This window comes from Hevea brasiliensis, chromosome 2, assembly GCF_030052815.1.
Source record: "Hevea brasiliensis isolate MT/VB/25A 57/8 chromosome 2, ASM3005281v1, whole genome shotgun sequence".
In the NCBI taxonomy this organism is placed as follows: Eukaryota; Viridiplantae; Streptophyta; class Magnoliopsida; order Malpighiales; family Euphorbiaceae; genus Hevea; species Hevea brasiliensis.
The window spans coordinates 124,596,532-124,617,216 of NC_079494.1; the positions used below are offsets into that span (position 1 = coordinate 124,596,532).

The 20,685-nt window shown below is 32.3% G+C and overlaps 4 protein-coding genes across 5 annotated transcripts; 2 read left to right on the plus strand and 2 right to left on the minus strand.

Moving 5' to 3' along the window:
• The first annotated feature begins 213 nt into the window (after window positions 1-213).
• On the plus strand, window positions 214-2,797 carry LOC110635798 (probable serine/threonine-protein kinase PBL19). Its single transcript, XM_021785262.2, has 4 exons — window positions 214-1,084; window positions 1,188-1,448; window positions 1,629-1,751; window positions 2,099-2,797. Exons 1-4 carry the CDS (start codon window positions 728-730, stop codon window positions 2,648-2,650), a joined length of 1,293 nt encoding a protein of 430 aa, XP_021640954.2. The 5' UTR covers window positions 214-727; the 3' UTR covers window positions 2,651-2,797.
• Window positions 2,798-3,006: 209 nt separating this feature from the next.
• LOC110635796 (probable dolichyl pyrophosphate Glc1Man9GlcNAc2 alpha-1,3-glucosyltransferase) lies at window positions 3,007-8,162 on the plus strand. 2 transcript variants are annotated; one of them, XM_021785258.2, is made up of 6 exons: window positions 3,007-3,569; window positions 3,673-3,746; window positions 4,402-5,362; window positions 6,383-6,589; window positions 7,028-7,265; window positions 7,696-8,162. In XM_021785258.2, exons 3-6 carry the CDS (start codon window positions 4,619-4,621, stop codon window positions 8,097-8,099), a joined length of 1,593 nt encoding a protein of 530 aa, XP_021640950.2. In that variant the 5' UTR covers window positions 3,007-3,569; window positions 3,673-3,746; window positions 4,402-4,618; the 3' UTR covers window positions 8,100-8,162. The 2 variants fall into 2 exon arrangements, with proteins under 2 accessions (XP_021640950.2, XP_021640951.2); XM_021785259.2 differs by having other exon boundaries at window positions 4,420-5,362.
• A 2,583-nt stretch (window positions 8,163-10,745) lies between these two features.
• Window positions 10,746-11,440, minus strand: LOC110635856 (FCS-Like Zinc finger 3). The gene is made up of 2 exons (XM_021785338.2): window positions 11,348-11,440; window positions 10,746-11,190 (listed from the first exon to the last, which is right to left on the minus strand). The coding sequence occupies exons 1-2, from the start codon at window positions 11,437-11,439 to the stop codon at window positions 11,013-11,015; spliced, it is 270 nt and encodes an 89-aa protein (XP_021641030.2). The 5' UTR covers window position 11,440; the 3' UTR covers window positions 10,746-11,012.
• A 5,985-nt stretch (window positions 11,441-17,425) lies between these two features.
• On the minus strand, window positions 17,426-20,608 carry LOC110649039 (ATP synthase subunit delta', mitochondrial). The gene is made up of 2 exons (XM_021803441.2): window positions 20,240-20,608; window positions 17,426-17,952 (listed from the first exon to the last, which is right to left on the minus strand). The coding sequence occupies exons 1-2, from the start codon at window positions 20,495-20,497 to the stop codon at window positions 17,608-17,610; spliced, it is 603 nt and encodes a 200-aa protein (XP_021659133.1). The 5' UTR covers window positions 20,498-20,608; the 3' UTR covers window positions 17,426-17,607.
• Between the last annotated feature and the right edge of the window lie 77 nt (window positions 20,609-20,685).

Consider the following 20,685-nt stretch of genomic DNA (forward strand, 5'->3'; position numbering starts at 1 on the left):
TGCACCTAATCGACCATTTTTTTTTAACAATTTATCATTTGTATTCATTCAAACTTCAAAGCAAAAGCTGATCCATAGTTTAACAAAACCGCGCAAGTAAAATTACCAAACAACCAACCACCCTTGTATTAAATTATTAATGTTCTGTTATGAATATTCTTGTTTGCATTTGCATGTTAACTCTCAACATAAAAAAAAGAAAAAGACTCATGTTTGTAGTCATGGAAATTGAATTCTTTTTTCTTTGAATTTATTATGTTAATTTGATTTCCTTAATAATAAATAGAGTAGTTATTTTAAAAGCAACTCTATAATATCAAGGGCCTTGCTCTGTTTTCAATGGTGTAAAATATCCATATATGTAGGTTATTCATTTTGTTCTTTTTTATTCTATATGATATAATATAATAACTTGTTATGCCAACCATTCTCTTTCATTCTTCTGTTTCTCAACTGGAGTTGCTTCATTTATATCCTTTATTTGGCAAATATTCATCTGGGTTTTCTCATCCTTCTTGCTTTTCTATTAAAAAAAAAAAAAAATTCTTTCTCAATTAAATTCCTAGTCGTTTTGCCCTTTTTCTCTGTATATTCGGCCTTCTTCTTTGACGATAACAATATTCAACGCTTGCCTAATTTAGTTTCCTTTTGTTTTTGCTTCCCCTGTTTTGATCTCTCTACTATTTCAAATCCTGAAAAAGCTGCAGCCTTCGAAAATTATTCTAAAATGAAATGTTTTCACTACTTCAAGGACAAATCCAGAAGCAGGCAACAAAGATCAGCACCAGAGTTGAAAGAGCAATCAAAATCGGATTATTCAGGGTCGGGGACACACAGAATCGCAAAATCCTCGTGCTCGGAAACTTCAGCGCGTCGTATACCCGAATTATATGAGGAGAAGGCTCGCAATCTGCGAGACTTCTCCTTCTCAGAGCTCAGACATGCGACCCATGATTTCGACAGACTATTAAGGATTGGGGAAGGTGGATTTGGGAGTGTCTACAAAGGCTCAATCAAGCCTGCTGATGGGAAAGGTGACCCCATTGTAGTTGCAATTAAGAAGCTTAACAAAGATGGTTTGCAGGTTTGAGCTCTAAACATGTCACAATAAATTAATTTAGGATTCGAGCTGCAGCTATAGAATACTGGTTTTCATATTTGTAAACTGTTTCTCATATTCATATTAGGGTCATAAACAATGGGTGGCAGAAGTTCAATTTCTAGGTGTGGTGGAGCATCCAAATCTTGTCAAACTTGTAGGATATTGTGCTGCGGACGGAGAAAGAGGAATCCAGAGACTACTTGTATATGAGTTTATGCCAAACAAAAGCTTAGAAGATCATCTTTTCAATAGGGCATACCCTGCACTTCCTTGGAAAACAAGATTACAAATAATACTTGGAGCAGCTCAAGGGTTGGCTTATCTGCACGAGGGCTTGGAAATTCAGGTTATCTTCTAAAATATGGTTAATAACTACAATACCCATCGCTATCTACCTTCTTTCTTTTTCTTTTGGTGGGTGATATTGCGTTGCCGTTGAGACCTACTTTTGCTTCATCTGAATATTCATGTTTTGTCCGGGATTCAAGATTTTGCCTCTGTTGCTAAATTCTGATTACTCGTGTAGGTTATTTATCGAGATTTTAAAACCTCCAATGTTTTATTGGATGAGAATTTTAAACCGAAGCTTTCAGACTTTGGGCTTGCAAGGGAGGGGCCAGTGGCTGGACGAACGCATGTTTCAACAGCAGTAAGTTTTTTTGGCACTAAATTTAGCATTAATAGCCTGCAATAATGCTAACAATTCTCCGACTCCAGCAAAACCCTTTTTTCTTAGTTGACTGCGCTGAGAAATTATTAGGTGCATACTATTTCTCACAACTATTACACTATTTTTAAATACTTCAGTACATCTAATAATGAGCCTGATTGGACTCCTACCGAAGCTAGAATCCATAAAAAGAATCCATTTTGACAACCCTTGAGAGCCGCTTTTAGAAGCACTTGATGCAATTTTATTGATGTCCATTAACAGTTTGCTTGACATTATACTTTAGAATTCAATTGTAGCAATGGGAACTTGGTTTTTATGATCAGGTAATGGGGACAAATGGATATGCTGCTCCGGATTACATAGAGACAGGGCATCTCACGACTAAAAGTGATGTATGGAGCTTTGGAGTTGTACTATACGAGATTATTACTGGCAGGCGGTCCTTGGAAAGAAACCGCCCGAGAGCGGAGCAGAAGTTGCTGGAATGGGTAAAGCAATTCCCTCCTGATAGTAAAAAGTTTGGGTTGACAATTGACCCACGACTTGAAAACCAGTACTCTATAGCTGCCGCTCGAAAAATTGCCAGGTTAGCAGACAGCTGTTTGATGAAGAGTGCAAAGGATCGACCAAAGATGACTCAAGTGGTAGAGTCTTTGAAGCAAATAATCCAGGATTCAGATGAAGAAGCGACCATTTCAAAGGAATCTTTTGAACCCTCAGAAACTGACTCGGCTGACTCGAGTAAGGAGCCAAATCAACTGGAGGCCACTGAATCTTGGAAAAGGCGGATGACTCATTTGGCAAAGCTTGGTGAGCACGTGGAGGGAGCAAGTAGAAGAAGATTTATGATCATGCAGAGAGCCAAAGTAGCCTAGAAGATTTTGTATTTGTAAATTGCGTAACACTTTACTGGGATCATCTAATGGATTCATTATTTCATTTGGTGCTATTCGGTTGGTTAGATTACTCACCTCATTGGGAGACCATTTATATTGAATATGACGGCAGTTTCTTTTTGAACAGAGGCCATTTCTGTGGACGGGCAAATTATGTAGTAGGATTTTGCTGTCTTTGCTTTCTGCATAGTCAGCACAAATGAATTGCACGAAAACTCGGGAATTACGCACAAAATTAACTCAAAAAGAGCAAATTGTCTGCATTGAAGAAGTTCCATCGCATATAGTTTTGGCACGAAGCTATAATCATGGACAACATATTTCTATTCTCTTATATTGTTGTTACCATCCAAAATACAAAGCTAGCTCTTCTAAGCTCATAAACACCCTTTCCTTAATAGAAGGGGGCGCCAAAATAGGGTGATTTTGGTTCAATCAATGATTTTGATTTGAGTTAAGTTTTAATTAAATTTAAGTTTTAATTACAGATTAAAATTATTAACTTTCTTTTAAAAAAAATGATTTTAAAATTAAATTAAACTGGCTAACTTAAGTCTAATTTTAATCTGTTTCAATTTTAAGATTGAATCAATCCGATCTTAATTACCAACTGGACGTGCTCGGCGTCGGCCTATGCCCAAACTTTCTGCTATTGGACACCCAAAACACGAGAGTTTTAGGTGAAACCTTGGAGGCAGATTTCTGCCTTCACTCTCTCATCCAACAGTAGCTACTCATCTCCATCGCCTGCCATAATCAAGCAAAGCTTATTCGATCTCTTTCCCTCTCTGGCCTTCGCTCGCGCTCTACTTGCTTGCTCTTTCTGTGCTTTCACACTCTCTGATTCTTTGTCACTGGATCATTTTCCCTTTTGCCCAAATACTAGGTTTCTTTTCAGGTATCATTTTAATATTGCTTGTTAGATCTTTGTAACCATAATGTAATCAATCGATTATTGATTGCTCGTTGATTAAAATAATTCTTCTTCGGCATCAACCAAGGATTGATTGACTAAAATTGGAGTCCAAACCAGCCAAAGCGACGCTTATTCATTCACTTTCAGATTGTAAATCAGGTACTCTCCATTCTTATTAAACTTATTAGACTTTTGCTTTATAATTAATTAAAGTATTCATGCATTTCTCAAAAGTATGTCTTGTTGCTAGTGCTAGCTGAATCCTCTTTGTTATCTGCTATCAATTCCATCCCTTGTACGTCAGTGGTGAGATTTAAGTGGTGCAGATCTCTCTCTCCTGTATCTTTTCAAATATTTTGTGTTTGTTTGAGACTTTGAGGTTTGTGCTGCGTTTGCTTACCCCGAATGTATGACCATATCAGGGACATGGATTTAGGCAATTTCAACCTTAGCTATATTATTCTCCACTCCCAACACACCCAACCAACTCTTCCCCTCCTCTCCTCCCCTTCCCCCCAACCCCCACCGCGCGGCCCGCCCACAACACCACCACCCCCCCCCGCCCGCAACAACACCCAACAAAAAGAAAAGAAAAGAAAAGAAGAGAAGAGAAAAGGAAACTAGACATAACCGGGGCATGCTTTATTCGTTCCAGAATCCAGATGTTTATTATTTTTACCGGAACAACTTTGAATGCAAATCAATATACTAAGTTCATTTTGTGTTCTTTTGCTTTCTCTGTAACCAAAAAATGTATTGTCTTATCATTTATAGAATTTTTATCTTCCTTTTTTTTTTTTTTTTTTCCATTTAGTATCACTTCTTGATGCAGACTGAGAAGGCACTTTTGAAGCAATTGAAAAGTTTCCTACACCTCTGCCTCCCAGTTTACTAATTTTCTGAATACATTGATTTTGACTTTTGGCGTGGATAACATTGACAAGCAATTATTGGATTCACATATTGATCCATAGGCTAGTTACGGGATTCTCGCTGCACGCATTTTTTATCTTAGCTAATCAGTTTCAACCATGGAAGGCCAAAAGCTCCAAATGCATGAGAGATCCACCAACACACAGCAGCTTTTGTGGTTCTTTGGCATAGCAGCATGCATAAAGCTCCTACTGATCCCATCATACCACAGCACAGACTTTGAGGTCCATCGACATTGGCTCGCTTTAACCCACTCACTCCCTCTCCGTCAGTGGTACTTTGAAGAGTCTAGCCCATGGACTCTTGATTACCCTCCATTCTTTGCCTATTATGAATGCATTCTCTCCTTCTTTGCCCATTTGATTGACCCCCAAATAGTTGACATCCACAGAGGCCTCAATTATGAATCAAACACAGTAGTCTATTTCCAAAGGATTAGCGTGATTGTCTCAGATTTGTGTCTTTTATATGGTGTTTATAGATTGAATAAGAATTTGGAGTTCAGAAAGAGAACTTTAATGTGTTTATTGGTGGTTTGGTCCCCAGGCCTTATAGTGGTGGACTCTATGCATTTCCAGTACAATGGGTTTTTGCTAGGGCTATTGATGTTGTCCATTTCCTACTTGCAAGAAGGGAGGGATTTGATGGGTGGCTTCTTTTTTGCGATTTTATTATGTTTTAAGCACTTGTTTGCTGTGGCTGCACCAGTTTATTTTGTGTACTTGTTGAGGCATTATTGTTGGAAAGGTTTGTTAAGGGGTTTTTGGCAGCTTATATCTATGGGGATTGTCGTCATGGTGGTTTTTGCTGCTGCATATGGTCCATTTTTGTATCATGGACAGGTAATTCTTGTCTCCTATGATTTAACTTCTTGTAAAAATTCAAGTCAATGTGGCATTTAATTGCCGTGTTTTACAATCATATGCAACTAATTATGTCGTGCTGTTTTATTTTTCTAGTTTATTTCTTTTTCTTTCCAATCTATGATTTTAACTTCTTGCAAATGTTAGTTTAATATGGGGACTGGGGAAAAATAATGGGGTCATAGTTCCATCTAGCTGCCTGTAATTTTGCCTAGTTTCAGTTTAACCCTGATATAGTCTGGAGGAAATTTATGTACTTGTACTATTTTTAGAATGTTTTATCATATAGTTGTACTTGTTTTATACTTTTTCATTGGACTGAGTGATTTTGGATTTTTATGATATCTCATTTGTTAATGTGTTTTCTGGTTCTTTTCCTCAAACATTTGAACGATATTGAGTTCTTACTGGTCTCTTTAGTCGTGCAGCATGTAACTATGCTGAGCAATCTGTCACAAGGATGGATTTGGGAATGTACCTTAGTCAAAATCCCCAAGTGTTTTGGGCTAGTACAAAGCAGAGGACTTGCTAAGTAGGCTACTTTTTATCTCTCTTATTAGATGGAACTTTATGTATGCAGCCCTATGTTAGGGTACATAATCTGTTTTCATGGAGCGCATGCTCACACCCATGAATAGTTCCATGTGTTATTAAGAAGAGGCTAACTGCTTGTACAAATCTCCAGTCCTGTAGATTTTACAGCTTTGACATTTTGCATATTTTGTGAAAACAACGGTGTGTAGACCTAATCTATATATTTGCTGTGTTCAAGACAATTCTTTTTTTGTGGCAATGTTCTCTCTCTCTCTCTCTCTCTCTCTCTCACGCACACACACACATGCAAATGTTTTTTCAGATGTAGCATGTTTTCCTGATTTCCTATACATAATTCATTTTCTGCAGATAGACATCTAATGTTCTTTCAGATATAATTTCATGACTATCAGCTAAGTCATTAGTATCTCGTGTGCATTCATCATATAATTCCTTACTTTGCAGATACAACAAGTTATCAGCCGCATGTTTCCTTTTGGCAGGGGGCTTTGCCATGCATACTGGGCCCCAAATTTTTGGGTGTTTTATATTGCATTAGATAAAGGGCTAGCTATATTTCTCAGAAAACTTGGTTTGAACATCCAAGCGCCAGCAGCTTCATTTACTGGTGGTTTGGTGGGTGATTCACCACCATTTTCTGTATTGCCTAAGGTAATTTTACACTTAAAAGTATAAACTTGATTCAGGTGTAAAAGAGATTGGTCCCAATAGAACCCTAATTGGCCTGATGCCATATGTCTACTAAAGCAAATGATAAATAATATTGTTCAACATGCCGTTTCTTCTTCTTTGGTCATTCATATATCAGCCTAAGTCCCACTTGTGCATGCAATATGGTCTTGATTGACTTTGAGCAATATGACCCCGTGATGAGAAAGAAGCTTGTATATTAACATCCTTGATCATCTAAACCATGCCTATTGGAAAGATGGTTCTATTGAACTTGATTGATTATTAAACTGATGGGATTCATTTATTGATTTAGTAGCTGAAATTGACTCTAATGATGTTTAATTTGTTGTTTTCTATTTTAACTCTCAAGGCATTGGACAGACATAACATTATATCTCTAAATTAATCAAATGGCAGATCACTCCCATTACAACCTTCATCATGGTCTTGCTTGCCTTATCTCCTTGCCTTTTTAAGGCATGGAAGAATCCCCAACCGCAGTTGGTTGCAAGATGGATTGCTTATGCTTATACATGTGGCTTTTTATTTGGGTGGCATGTTCATGAAAAAGCATCACTCCACTTTGTCGTCCCTTTGTCTATTGTTGCAGTGCACAGTTTGGAAGATGCAAGGCATTACTTCTTGCTAGCTATAGGTATGTTAATTCATGCCAAAGTTGTTTCTGTTAAATAGGGAGTTTCTAGGATGAATATTGAATTTTTACCAGCCAGACTGTTGTTTGGTGCTAAGGTTTATTTATGTTTTACTGTTCCCTTTCTTTTCATCTTGGCATCAATAGATTTTCTGAACATGCATATTGTTTCTCATGCATACTGTTTGAAATGAGAACCCACCCCCAACGCCAAATATCACACTTGCTAGCATTGGTGTACGTTGTTTCACTCTTTTTATTGAACATCTCTTTTTCCTTTATACTCTATTTATTTAATCCTGGATTTTTGGTTTCCCTTTCAGTTTATAATTTGTGCTAAATGTTAATTTTATGTGGGTTTTTTAGGGGGAAGGGGATAGGCTCTAATCACTGGTTCTATTAACTGATGTTGAATGTGATACTTTATATGCAGTTTCATGCTACTCACTGTTTCCTCTTCTATACGAGGCTCAGGAATATCCCATCAAAGTGTTGTTATTGCTATTACATTCCATTTTAATGTGGCACAGCTTTTCTGCACAAATCACCAAGGATGCAGCAGCTAAAGTGACTGTATCAGCGAAGACAGGTAAACAATTGAGTTCACTGGGATCTTTAAGCGCCACTGTTGAAAAAGAAAGAATCCTTATTGGATGGGTTGGGAAGTGTTACCTGTTTGGTCTTTTGGGTGTTGAAATATGGGGCCAGTTTTCGCATCCTTACCTCCTTGGTGATAAGCTTCCCTTTGTACCCCTTTTGCTTGTTTCATTATATTGCGCGTTGGGAATGATTTACTCATGGGTATGGCAGTTGAGGTGTCTGATGAAATCCACCTGATTTTTAATACTAAGAGTGATGTTTGTATCTAATAATGCATCTCCAGCACTCCTTTATGATTCAGGTTGGCTTTCATAATGTGTTCTACAATGTGGTTGATATGGCCACATTCTCCCTTTGTTTAAGAGGGAAGAAAACTAGAAACTTATGCCGGAATTTCTTACGCTAAAAATCATCTGCCAATCACTAACCAGTGGCTCTTGACTTGCTACTTTAGTGATAAACTCAACTCAACTCAACTAAGCCTCTATTCCAAAATTAGGATAGGCTATATGGATTCGCTTTCTCCACTCTAAACGATTTTGGGTTAAATATTAAAAAATATGTATAATGTTTCTAGGTCATGTTGTACTATTCTCCTCCAAATCAATTTAGGTCTATCTCTTTTTTTTCTTTCTATCCTCTAACCTAATGTGTTCTACTTGTCTAACAGTAGCCTCTGTATGTCTCCGTTTCACGTGAACAAACCAACTCAATCTCCCTTCTCTAAACTTATCTTCAATTGGCACCACTTCTACCTTTTCTCTAATACTCTCATTACAGACTTTATCTAGTCTAGTATGGTCACTCATCAATCTTAACATTCTCATCTCTGCAACTCTCATCTTAGATGCATACGACTTTTTCAGTGTCCAGCACTCACTACCATATAACATAGCCGGTTATATGGCTGTACGGTAAAATTTTCCTTTCAACTTATTGAAAATCTTATGATCACATAAAACTCCCGTAACACGTATTCACTTCAACCATACGACTTTAATCCTATCACTTGCTACTTTAGTGATAAAGGGAAATAAAAGGATTATGATATAGATCCCCGTTTCATATCTTTCCATTTTTATTGGACTATGAAATCTTTGAATGGAATTGTTAAGTTTGAGATGTGATCCTGCCAAGTGCCAACAATAACTCTCTCTTCTTTATTAATAACCAGTTCTAGTTGAAGAAAGCTCTTAACTTCCTATGACGCATTATAATTGGAGTAAATATCCAACAACTGAATCGAATTGAATATTTATATTTTCCCAAACAGAAGTTTTTAATGCTTGCGTTGATTTTATGAAGTACAGTTGGTGCTTAAGTTTTGATCAACAGCACTCGTACCCTGCTTTCCATTTACAGGGGGTTGGGTGATCGGGATCATTTTGGCAGCACGAGCAATAGCAGACCCATATGGTGACTCGTGTCCCAGCCCTCATAGAACGAAAGCGACATGAGGTCTGCCAAGCATTGAAATACTATTAAAAAAATCGCCATTACAGAAGCTAGGTCTGCCCATGAACATGATCGCTTATAGAAAGAAATAAACAAAATTGTATTGCTATTTGTCAAGGGTTTTGTTTGACGGCCCTTGTCTTGAATCTTACCCAAAGAGCCAAAGTTGTACCTAATCGGTCATTCTACGGATTCAAAGCAAAGTTCATCATGTATTCTTTACCCATCATAATAAACTCCATTACTTTTTTCTAAAATATTACCATGTAATTAGAATTGTGAAGGGAAATATGAGAAAATACCAAGTGTAGCAATTTGGGGGGGACGCGATGCGCTGCCTGCGGTCGTCCTTAGTCCCACAAAATGGATGGGAGAAGAGAATGGTGCATATATGGGGGGCCCTGGTGACTGCCGCTTGGCGGGGTTTTGAGGAGGGAATCCGAAGAACAAGGACAGCCCACCCCCAGCGCCCCACATCTTAGGGTGAATGGGGGGAATGGGGTCAGTGTCGGTATCTCCTCCTCGGGTGGAGGACTCCCGTGGGCGTGAAGACAGGAAATGGGAGAAGGGAATCGGGCCATATATGTGGGGTTCGGCTAAAAGCTCAGTCAGCGCGGCTTTTGGGAGCGAAACCTCCCAAGGGACAAATCCGTGAGGCCCACGGGCCAGCGGACAATCTTTGCTTGGGGTGGTGGAGTGGGTGTTAATTTATATCGGTGGGACTCAGACTCAGTCTGTGCAGAGTCAAGTCGAAAATAAAAAGTTGGTGGGTTAATTGCTGGTTTGGGGGTTGTCTTTGCTGCCCCTGCCGCTAATAAATAATAATGAATAGAAATGGAAAATAGTGTGGTGTAATGTAAATTAATTTTAATTATAATTTTGTGACTGCGTGGCGATTTCGGGTGCAGCCGGACCGCCAACAAATCAGAGAAGAATGGGGGGGCAATAATAATTCGTTACACCAAGTTTCAGCAGGTCACAAGCTATCATCTTATCGTCTGCAGTGAAGAAGTTCCGTCACATATTTTTTTTGGTTTGAAACTATAATCATAGACAACATATTTCTATGCTCTTAAGTTGATGTTACCGTCCAAAATACAAAGCTCTTCTAAGCTCACGGACGCCCTTTCCTTAATAAAAGGGCTCCAAAGTAGGGTGACTTTGGACCAGAATCCACAATTTTAATTTAGATTTAATTTTAATTTAAATCAATGACATAATTTTTTACAGAAAATAAATTTTAATTCAGAATAAATAATCTTTTATAAATGAAGAACCACTAAGTCCGTCAGTGCAGCTTTGCTCTTTGAAACAAGCAATTAACTAACCTAATTTAAGATATTGGGATTTGGGTGATTTAGCGTTAATTGGAAGAGATATTAGTATCCCTACAATTTTACTCATAAACATGAAAATGAAATCCACGCATTGTCTCAAAATTTTCTTTCAACAATACCCGAAATCCATGTCCATCCACTTCCTCTTCAATCCCATCTTTATGAACATTCAACCACCAACTTAAATAAAAGAGAAAAAATCTGAATCGGGGATGGCTCTTAATTCCTCTATTCCCATTTCTCAAACCTTAATTAGCTCTCATCCATCAGTTCTTTACAGATCAAGATTCAAGAAGAATAAACATCTCAATTTTCACATTGGATCATGGAAATTCAAAATTGGCTTTGCATTCCTTAATTAAGCAACAGCAACAGTGCCCGTCCGTACGGTTTTATTTGAGGAAGTCTCCTCTGCCTCTGATTTCCTCAGAGATCTACTAGAGGAAGACGACAGTTTCCAGTTCTTTTTCTTTCTGCACTCATCCATGTCTATCTGCTCCTGTCTGCACTCTTTGCTACAAAACGGTGTATTCCCTCTGCAATTATATCACATATTTCAAGTCCCATAGAAAACGAATAGAACTATTTGATTATTAATATTTATCAAAACAAAGCCAGTCTGTCGTCTTTGATTCTAATAGATTCCCCAAATTCAAATCTATACTAAATCAGAGTAGAGGAGGGCCGGCTAACCTGTACATGAAGATATCAGTGTTACACCCAAGCGGTTTCCGGCAAAGAAAACATGCTTCAAGGAAGTGAGGCTCGTGGCCGTAGTAAGACATGATCGATCTTTACGTTAAAGAATGAAATAAAAAAACCCAGCGTTTAAAGCTCTGGTAAGCAGACGCGGAAAGAAGGAGAAGGAAGCAATTCCGGGACGGAAAAACAGAGCCCAGCTCTAAGCTAGGCACTGGATGACGTATTTAAAGTGCAGTTCCACAGAATCAGGTGCTGTATGGACCACGCTAGTTGGGTACTCTACGTCAGCCACGTCCCTTGGTCTGCTATGAAAATGAATTTGATTGGTAGAAAAGAAATTAAAATAAAAAAAAGTAAATTTAGTAAAACAAGCGGCCATTTAGTACTGGTTTTCTATTGAATTCACAGGCGAATAGAATGGTGCATGCATCTTGCTGGAAAGATACTTTTGGAACGCTATTTTTTGTCTATTTAGCATTTGGTGCCTCCTTTCTTCTGTATTTCTAATAGAACCACTTCACAGCTTTTGTTTATGAAGCTAGACTTGGGCTTACACAACTAAGCTTGGTGATTTGTCTAGAGTCGGAGGAGCAGAATCGCAAATAAAAATTGATCCAGTGCAGGACCAGTAGACCACTTGTCAGTTGTTTGCACTGTGGATTGATTAGACGTTGAGGAGGCCCCACAATCCCATAAACAACAATAAAAACGAACTTGGAGCTGAGTAGATATAGGCCCCACAACCACACAATATCCCAACAAAAATCCTTGGAATCTGGGCCCCACCTGACGATCTCAGCTTTCAAGGTCCACGTCTCTCGGCCCCACAACCAGTGCCCGTTTGCCCCGCTCAAACGTCTGTATTGACACGTGCGCCCTCATGCGGTCACCAGCGCAGCGCTAATAATTTAAAGCTCCAGCTACGCGGCCATTGATGACAAAAGAAATGCTATCTTTTATTGCGATGTCGCGATACTGGAGGTCTATCGCATCAACGGTGCAAATGGTGCCACGATGAAAACGCCATGGTGGGCTCAATCATTAATTGGGGATTGTAAAATGACCATTTTGTGATCAAGGTTTGATGTCCCTTTTTTTTTTTTTTTTCTCTTTATTAATGATCACAAAAGCTGGAAATTTTAATTTCTAATAAAATAATATAAATAAAGGGTAAAATTAAATAATTTTTTTAATTATGTAAATTATATAAATTTTCACTTTTTGTTAAGAGTAAACTAATTTTACATATCTGAATTTTGAATATTTATATTTTCTAGTTCATTTCCACCTCAATTATATATTTATATAAATTTTATTTGAATTTTAATATCTTATAAATAATAATGAGATATTCTAAGATTACTTTGTTTTTTCTAAAATAAATTATTTTTTATTAAGTGAATTAGACTTTTTAAGTAATTATCATTGAATTATAAGGATAAATTTAATCTTGTTCTTCCTATAAACTTATATTTTTTACATAATTTAAGAAAATATAATTAATATAATTAAAGTGATAAATTATTTTTTCTAATATATTATCTATTTATTTTACTTTATTAAAAATTAAATAATTAATGTAATTAATTTTTTTTACATTAATAAATTTAATTTTTAATATATAGTGAGCGAAAATGCTTATAATTTAGAATAATTAAAAAAATAAGCTCATTTTTTATGCTATGGTTAGAGTAGTAAATATAATAAAATAAAATAATAAATTAATCATAACACATCTGTTTTGGTAAGAAGAGAAATGGACAGAGTCACAGCTGAGTTAAAAGAACAGAACTCAAACATATCATTTTCATTTTAATTTTTAATTATTAATTAAACTAACATAATATTTATACTATAGATGAAAAATTTATAATTTTTATTTATAATTTAGTTTTTAATTATATTTTAAAAAATAAATTATTACTATCAATTTAATTTTTAATTAAAAATTTTATTTTATTTTATCTAAATACATTTTTATGTATTAAAATAATATTTTTTAAATTAATTTATGATGTAATAAATTAAAATATTTATTTAATTCTTTTTATACATGTATTAAAAATAATTTCTATGATTATTTCATTTATAATGTAATAAAATATTTTTATTTAAGAAAAATTAAATTTTATGAAATTTTTATACTTTATCTTATAATTTATATAAATTGATATTTATTTTTTTATAAATCACATAAGATATATTATATTAATGAAAAAATACTATTATTTAAAAAAATATATAAATATAATATTTTTTATTATTAATATAATAAAAAATATATTAAATTATTAATAATTAACTGAATTATTTAATTTTAATAATAATAATAATATATAACATTGTTATTAATTAAAAATAATATTTTATTATTTTATTTTTAAAAATATTATACCTTTAAAATTTATAAAATGTAAATTTTTTTATTATTCTGATATATTTTTTATAAAATAATTTTTCACATAAATAGTTATTATTTTACATAAATTTATTGTATAAGATAAATACATTTCATAAAAATTATAATTATAATAAATATTAAAAATATATACTTTTTAAAAAGATTTATTCTATAATTTTGATACTGTAACTTTAATTTTTTTAATCATCTTTACTTTTAGTTAAATTTTTGATGTAATCATATTTATAATCTATATTTGAAATTTTACTAATATAACAAAATTATAACTGAGAGATAATTTATACATTAAAATTTAGATATTTAATTAAAATTTAAAAATAATTCAATTGAAAATTAATGATAATAAAATATAGATAACTAAAATATTAATTATAATTGTATTCGATATATAATTATAATAAAATAAAATATTAAAAAGTTTAAGAGATATTAAATAAAAATTTATAAAAATTTAGTAAATAAATAAATATTAATTAAATGTATTCAAATAAATAAATTTTAAGAATGATAACTAGTAATTTGTGAAAAAAATAATAATAAAAAATAGTAAATCAAAAAGAGATTTGAGAATATTTAGGTGAAATAAAAATATATTGTGAGAGAATAGTGGTTGATAGGTATAAAATATTTTATATGACATATTATATGTAAATAAATAAATAAAAATTATTTAAATATAAATTTAATTTTATAATTAAGTATTATTTAATTAAAAAAATAACAAAATCATTTAAATTCAATTTTTATAATAATAAAATATTTCTCATTTACTTGACCATTTCAATTCAATAGCTATAAGTTGACCATAATAATGATAATAATAATAAATATTAATTAATTTTAAAAAAGTAAAAAAATAATATTAAATTATTAATACATAAAAAATAATAAAAAAATATTAAATTATAAATAAGTCAAATTTTTATATTTTATTTTTATAACTTTTTATGTAAATTATATTTTTTTGTCTCTCAAAATTTTTAATAAATATTTCATAATAAAAATAATAAAAAAATATAACAATATAATAAAAATATTTATTAAATATATGAAATAATTTAATGTTAATTAAATTATATGATAGTTGATTACGTGATTACAAATTAATAATTAATTTTTTTAAATTAATGGTCATCAGTAACTTATTATTATTATTATTATTATTATTATTATTATTATGAGTAATATGTAGTAAATAATATTTTTATATAAATAAATTTATAAAAATTAATATAAATAATTTTTAAATATTACATTTAATTACAAAAGGTCTTAATAAATGGATGAATATGTTTAAAAATTAAAATAAATTAATAAAAAATCAAATTAAATTTATTCAAATTTTTGTTATTGTATTTAAAAAAAAGTTTTGATTTGTTTATATTATATTTTTATAATTTAAAATAATATTCATTTGATAATGAATTTGAAAAAAATTATTTATAAATTATAAAATAAAATAAATTTAATATATATTTTATAATTTAGTGCATTACATTATAAAATTTTATTTTTATTGCATTGATGTCTTTAAATTTTGTATTGTTGTATTATTTAATATAAATAATTTAAAATTTTAGTTAATATATTTAATGAATATTTTTATTTTTTAAATTATATATTATATCATATATGTTATAAATATATTATAATTAAAAATAAAAATAAAAATATAAGTTTAATCATATATTTTTAATTAATTCATGTTAATTATATAATTAAAATGCTCAAATAGTCATTATTTGTTGTTTTTTTATTGCTGTGTCTTTCTCTTATTTTTGTTGTTTTGCAAATTTAAAGTATAAAAACATAAAATTAATATGGAAAGAGTATAACTTTTTAAATAAATATATGTAAAAATATAATTAATTTTTTTTACAATTTTATGATCAAAATCAACAACCTTACTGAGATTGATTAATAAATTAAAAAATAAAAAATATTTTAATTCACATAAGGCTATTAACTAATTATAATTAAGTTACATTTAACCTAGATAAACCTAAGAAAATTAATATCATATAATCATATGTAAAATGCACTTTCTTACATAAAAAGTGATGTTAATCATTCTAAATATTATATGATGCATTAATATTAATCATGAATAAAATATTAAAATCAATTTATCTTAACCTATACAAATATCATTAAATTTGCTGGAATATTAATTTCATTTGATATTAGAAATAATAATAAAATTTTAATGATTACGTTCACATACAATTACCATCACATGAATGATACCTGTGACGGTGCAAAAACTTAAAAAATTTAAAGACTTACAGATAGATTTTGCTAATCGAAAAAAAAAAGGTAGATAAAAATATAGTGACGAAAGAAAAAAAAATCCAATTATAAATCAAAATTAATAAAGTTTAAGTATTATGACTTGAATAGAGTGTGTAAATGTAAAAATTATCAATTACTAATATTTAAAAGAAAACTATAAATTTAAAACAAATAAAATGTTTGTCACCAAATAGGATTAAATTTTTATATCATTACATAAATACAAATTTTTATTTAACTAAATAGTTAATTTTTAATAATGATCTTATTTTTATGTTAATTAAATAATTATTTTTTAATAATAATTTTTTATTATAATACTATAATTTTATAAATAAAGAGTTATAATAGAATTTTTTACTATAAGTATATTTATTATTAAAATAATATTTACATTTTAATTTATACTAATTATAGTAATATTAGAAATTAATAATATTTATAGATTTAGAGATGGATAAATTGTAACTAAAAATTATTAATGATGAATTTGTATTAAGTAGCTTCTTATTGTTAAAAATATTAGCGAACATAATAATTTATTGCCATTGAAAATATTAAAGATGGATAAGTCGTTGCTAAATCATATTAATAACGACTTTGTATTAAATAACTTGTCATTGATGAATGTATTAAAAATTGATATTTTCTTCTTAACAATAATAAGCCATGAAATTTTGCTACTGATTTATATTATTGACGACAAGTATATATATATATATATATATATATATATATATATATATATATATATATATATATATATATATACATATATTTTAAATTTAAGGATCTCTCTCTTTCGGACATTTACAAGCGGGTATGATCGATTTTGCTGAGTTCTTTCTCTTTTTTTGAAACGATCCATTCTGCTGAGTGAAATCTTTCATTATTATTGTTATTTTTGGAAACTATAATAATAATAATAATCATATGTTGAGAGAAGTTATCATATTTTTGTACATGTATAGTAAAACTCATGGTTAATAATTGTACAATAATGCTATTACCTTTTTTATTCAAACATCTGAAAAAAACATATCATCTCGGTTTTGCTAATTGCTTTTTATTATTCTATTTTTTTTTAAAAATTATTTTATTAAAATAGACATCCTAATCAATTTGCTGAAATTATAAAGGATTGAAATAAAATATGTAAAGCACTTACAAAATTGTTAACATTTCAATGTTCTATAATTATTTGTTATTTCACCTGTAATCAATTTGTTCCACACTTTCAAAATAAATAAATAAATAAATTTTGTGCGGGTATAAATCTAGTTTAATAGAGAAGAGTCCCAAGTGTTGAGTAGAATTCAAAAATAACTGGCACCTTGGCATCTTGCTTAACTCCATGAAAACCAGATAAAGGCATTCAAATTTTGATTGAAGAAATTAGAAAAAAAAAAAAAAAAAAAACCCAGGTTCACTAAAGAGGTTGAGAAAAGTTAATACTTCAGCCCACAAGTTCAAGTGTGAATGAGGTAGACTTAACAGAAAAAAAAAAAAAAAAGGCTCAGAAGCAGGACCGCTAACACTAGCCTGTAAGAGCAGCGTTGAGAGCACTATGCACATCAACTCCAATTTGGGCTTCAGCTTTCTCCAGGTCAGTTGAGGCTGAGCTTAGCTTCTGGGTGAACTCTGCAAGTCCCTTCTGCACCAGGCTGGCATCAATTTGATCAAGTGGCACAGCCTCAACAGCAATTATATCTGCAAAAGAATTTGCATGGATGAATGCAAAGCCACTGCTAACAAAATACTTTGTCACTTCATTCCCTTCATGCACAGATAATAACCCAGGTTTCAACTCTGCAATTGTTGATACGTGTCCAGGAAGAACACCCATTTGCCCTGTTGTTGATGGAATTATAACCATGTCAACCTGCACAAAGCATTCAAGAAAAGTAAAACTTGATGGTTATGACATATTACCTTCAGCTTATTGATTTTAAAGCTTCTTCTAACAAATTTAATCACACTATAAAATTAAAAAAATACAGGTCTCTCCCTTGAAATAAGGGATTCAGGAAACTAAATCCTCATTAACACCCTCTATAGGATGAAATTAAATATTTTTTAACAAGATTAAAGAAGATAAACAATTTCAACTTATCCACCTTGCATTTAGTATATGGGGCAGAAAGTTCAAGTTTATGAATTGCAGACCTGTCCATCACTTGTCATCATATGGCTAATGAAGGTCAAAAGAAAATGACCCAAGAAACAAGCAAAACAAAGTAATTCAGAACTGCAGTAGAATCATGATGATTGCAATTAATCATATAGTTAATATAATTAAGTGGAATGAGCAGAACTCTCCCAACCTTCACCACAACTGCAGTTTCTGCTCTCAGAACTTTGGGGAAAGGTAGCAGCATATCCAAACAATCTTTAATGTAAACAGAAAATTTTCACTGTTTTATAAAATGCTATCAAACAAAACCTTTAAGACTTCCTTTGAAATAAATCATTTACAAGAAAAGAATTCAATTGACTTCTCACACAATGCTTGATTTCTACAACTCAACTAAGCCTTTATCCCAAAAATTTGAGGTCGGCTATATGAATTCATTTTCTCCACTCAACTCAACAATCATGCTTGATTTCTATTTCTTTTAAAATGAATTTTTTTAATTAAAAAAAATAAATTTTTTTATTCCAAATATGATAATCGACTAAAAAAGATAATTGAATCGAATTCTTATAAAATTCTAGTTTCCAAAATCCAAACAAGGGGTAAAGATTTTCATATTTTCTTTTAAGCCTATAAACTAAACCAGATAGAATAAAGACAGTCACCAAAAGAGAGAGGGAAAATGGCAGGGGAAAGAGAAAAGGAGTGCCACAGAAAAAGTTCAGCAGGATGATGTATGGTAATAGAAGTGCCCACTCAAACAATTGGTTATGGTTATGATGATGGCAATAAAGACAGGATCAATTAGTCAATCAAGCTTGTGTCAGGTCAAAAGTTGAAGAAGTAAATTTTACAACAGAAGTCTATTATCTCTATTAGGTTGATGGCAGCACAGAGTGAACTACAAGAAGAAGACAGCAGAAAAGGGGAAATTTCATCTATATGTTCATTTTACATTAGCTGACCCTCAATAAGTAAAATAGTGGCATTGAATTTTATCATCAGAATGTGTTGAGCGGCAACATGATTAAGAACTCTCATAAATTCCTATAGCAATTTCCAAAAAGCACCATAATAATACACAAGCATGAAATTAATTTAGAGCTTTATTGTGAAAATGCATGAGGCATTTACCAATCTTTTGCAGATACTTCTCCATTATATGAAATTTGAAGCAAGGGTTGCAAATGATTTACAATTCAATTCAATTCAATTCAACATGACTATGTATTAGTAAAATCTACCTAATTCTCCAGCTAGATAGATCATTTTTTCTCCATTCAGATCGTTTAGAGAAAAATTGCTGTGGCATGAGATCAAACTTTAACCATGATGTGATAGGTGATTAAGCTATATTCCATTATTTGCTTGTCAAAGCTAAAGCAAGAAATAAGGCCAAAAGTTAAAAAAAAAGCTCATACCACCTAGCCTATAACTTATAAAGATATCAAGGGAGCTCAGAAATGAAGCCCAAGCTGTTTCTAAGTTTCTCTAGTAATATGTAACATATCTGAGTATGAATTCTTCTGTTTACACCAATTTTCCCCAACCAGTCATGAGGAATATATGAGACGATCCAAACTAATTCTTACATTCCCATGAAAATCTTAGCCTCTTAAAATTGAAAATTTATGTCAGCACGGAGTAGTTTATGATACTGGTGTTGAAACTTGAAATTGGGAAAACAGAGACACCCTATCGAATATCAAACTCTATAGTCGTTCTCTTAACTACAGCATAACTCAATCGTTTTGACACAAACAGGAAGGCAAGCATGAGTTGTGTTCAAACTAAAAACCGACATGAACCAAAGAATTAGAGCATTACCAGGTCGAAAATCACACGAAAGATAAAAAAGGTAAGCTTCAAAGCAGAATGTAGGCGTTCCGCAGAGACCCATAATGAAAATATGGACAATCAATTCCAAGGATGAACATAAGTAGCATTTCTATCCTAATCAACCAGACAATCAAAGAAAAGGACAATTTTTTTCACATTAATGGAGAAAAGATAAATTAACCGATTACATACGCACCTCTTTATTGGACAACTCAGAAGCATAGGGGAGCACGAAGCTAACGGTGAGTTTGGAAGGGATAGAAGAGGGAGTAGGAGGGCGGGGCTGCATGAAGGAGAGAGGGGTCTTGGGTGGCTCCATGTTTGGGATCACTTTCTTCCACGCTTCCACGAAGCTGGAGTCAGTGGTCTGAGGGGCCGGGAGATCCGTCGAGAAGGGTCGAGCCCTGCAGCTAAGAATGGGTCGGGCCAGGAGTCCGGTGGCTCGGCGCAGCATTTTCAGATAGTTGAGTCGCTCGGATCTCGCAAGGTCGGAGTGGAGAAACGAGAGCGTTTGGAGTTGGCACTGGGCAGCGAATGAGTGCTGATGTGATTGGTTAGTGAGACACTTGGGGCATCTATAAATCTACAAGAAGGATGCGACACCGTATGAGATGTAACAGAATTATAGAAATGGAGCGGTCT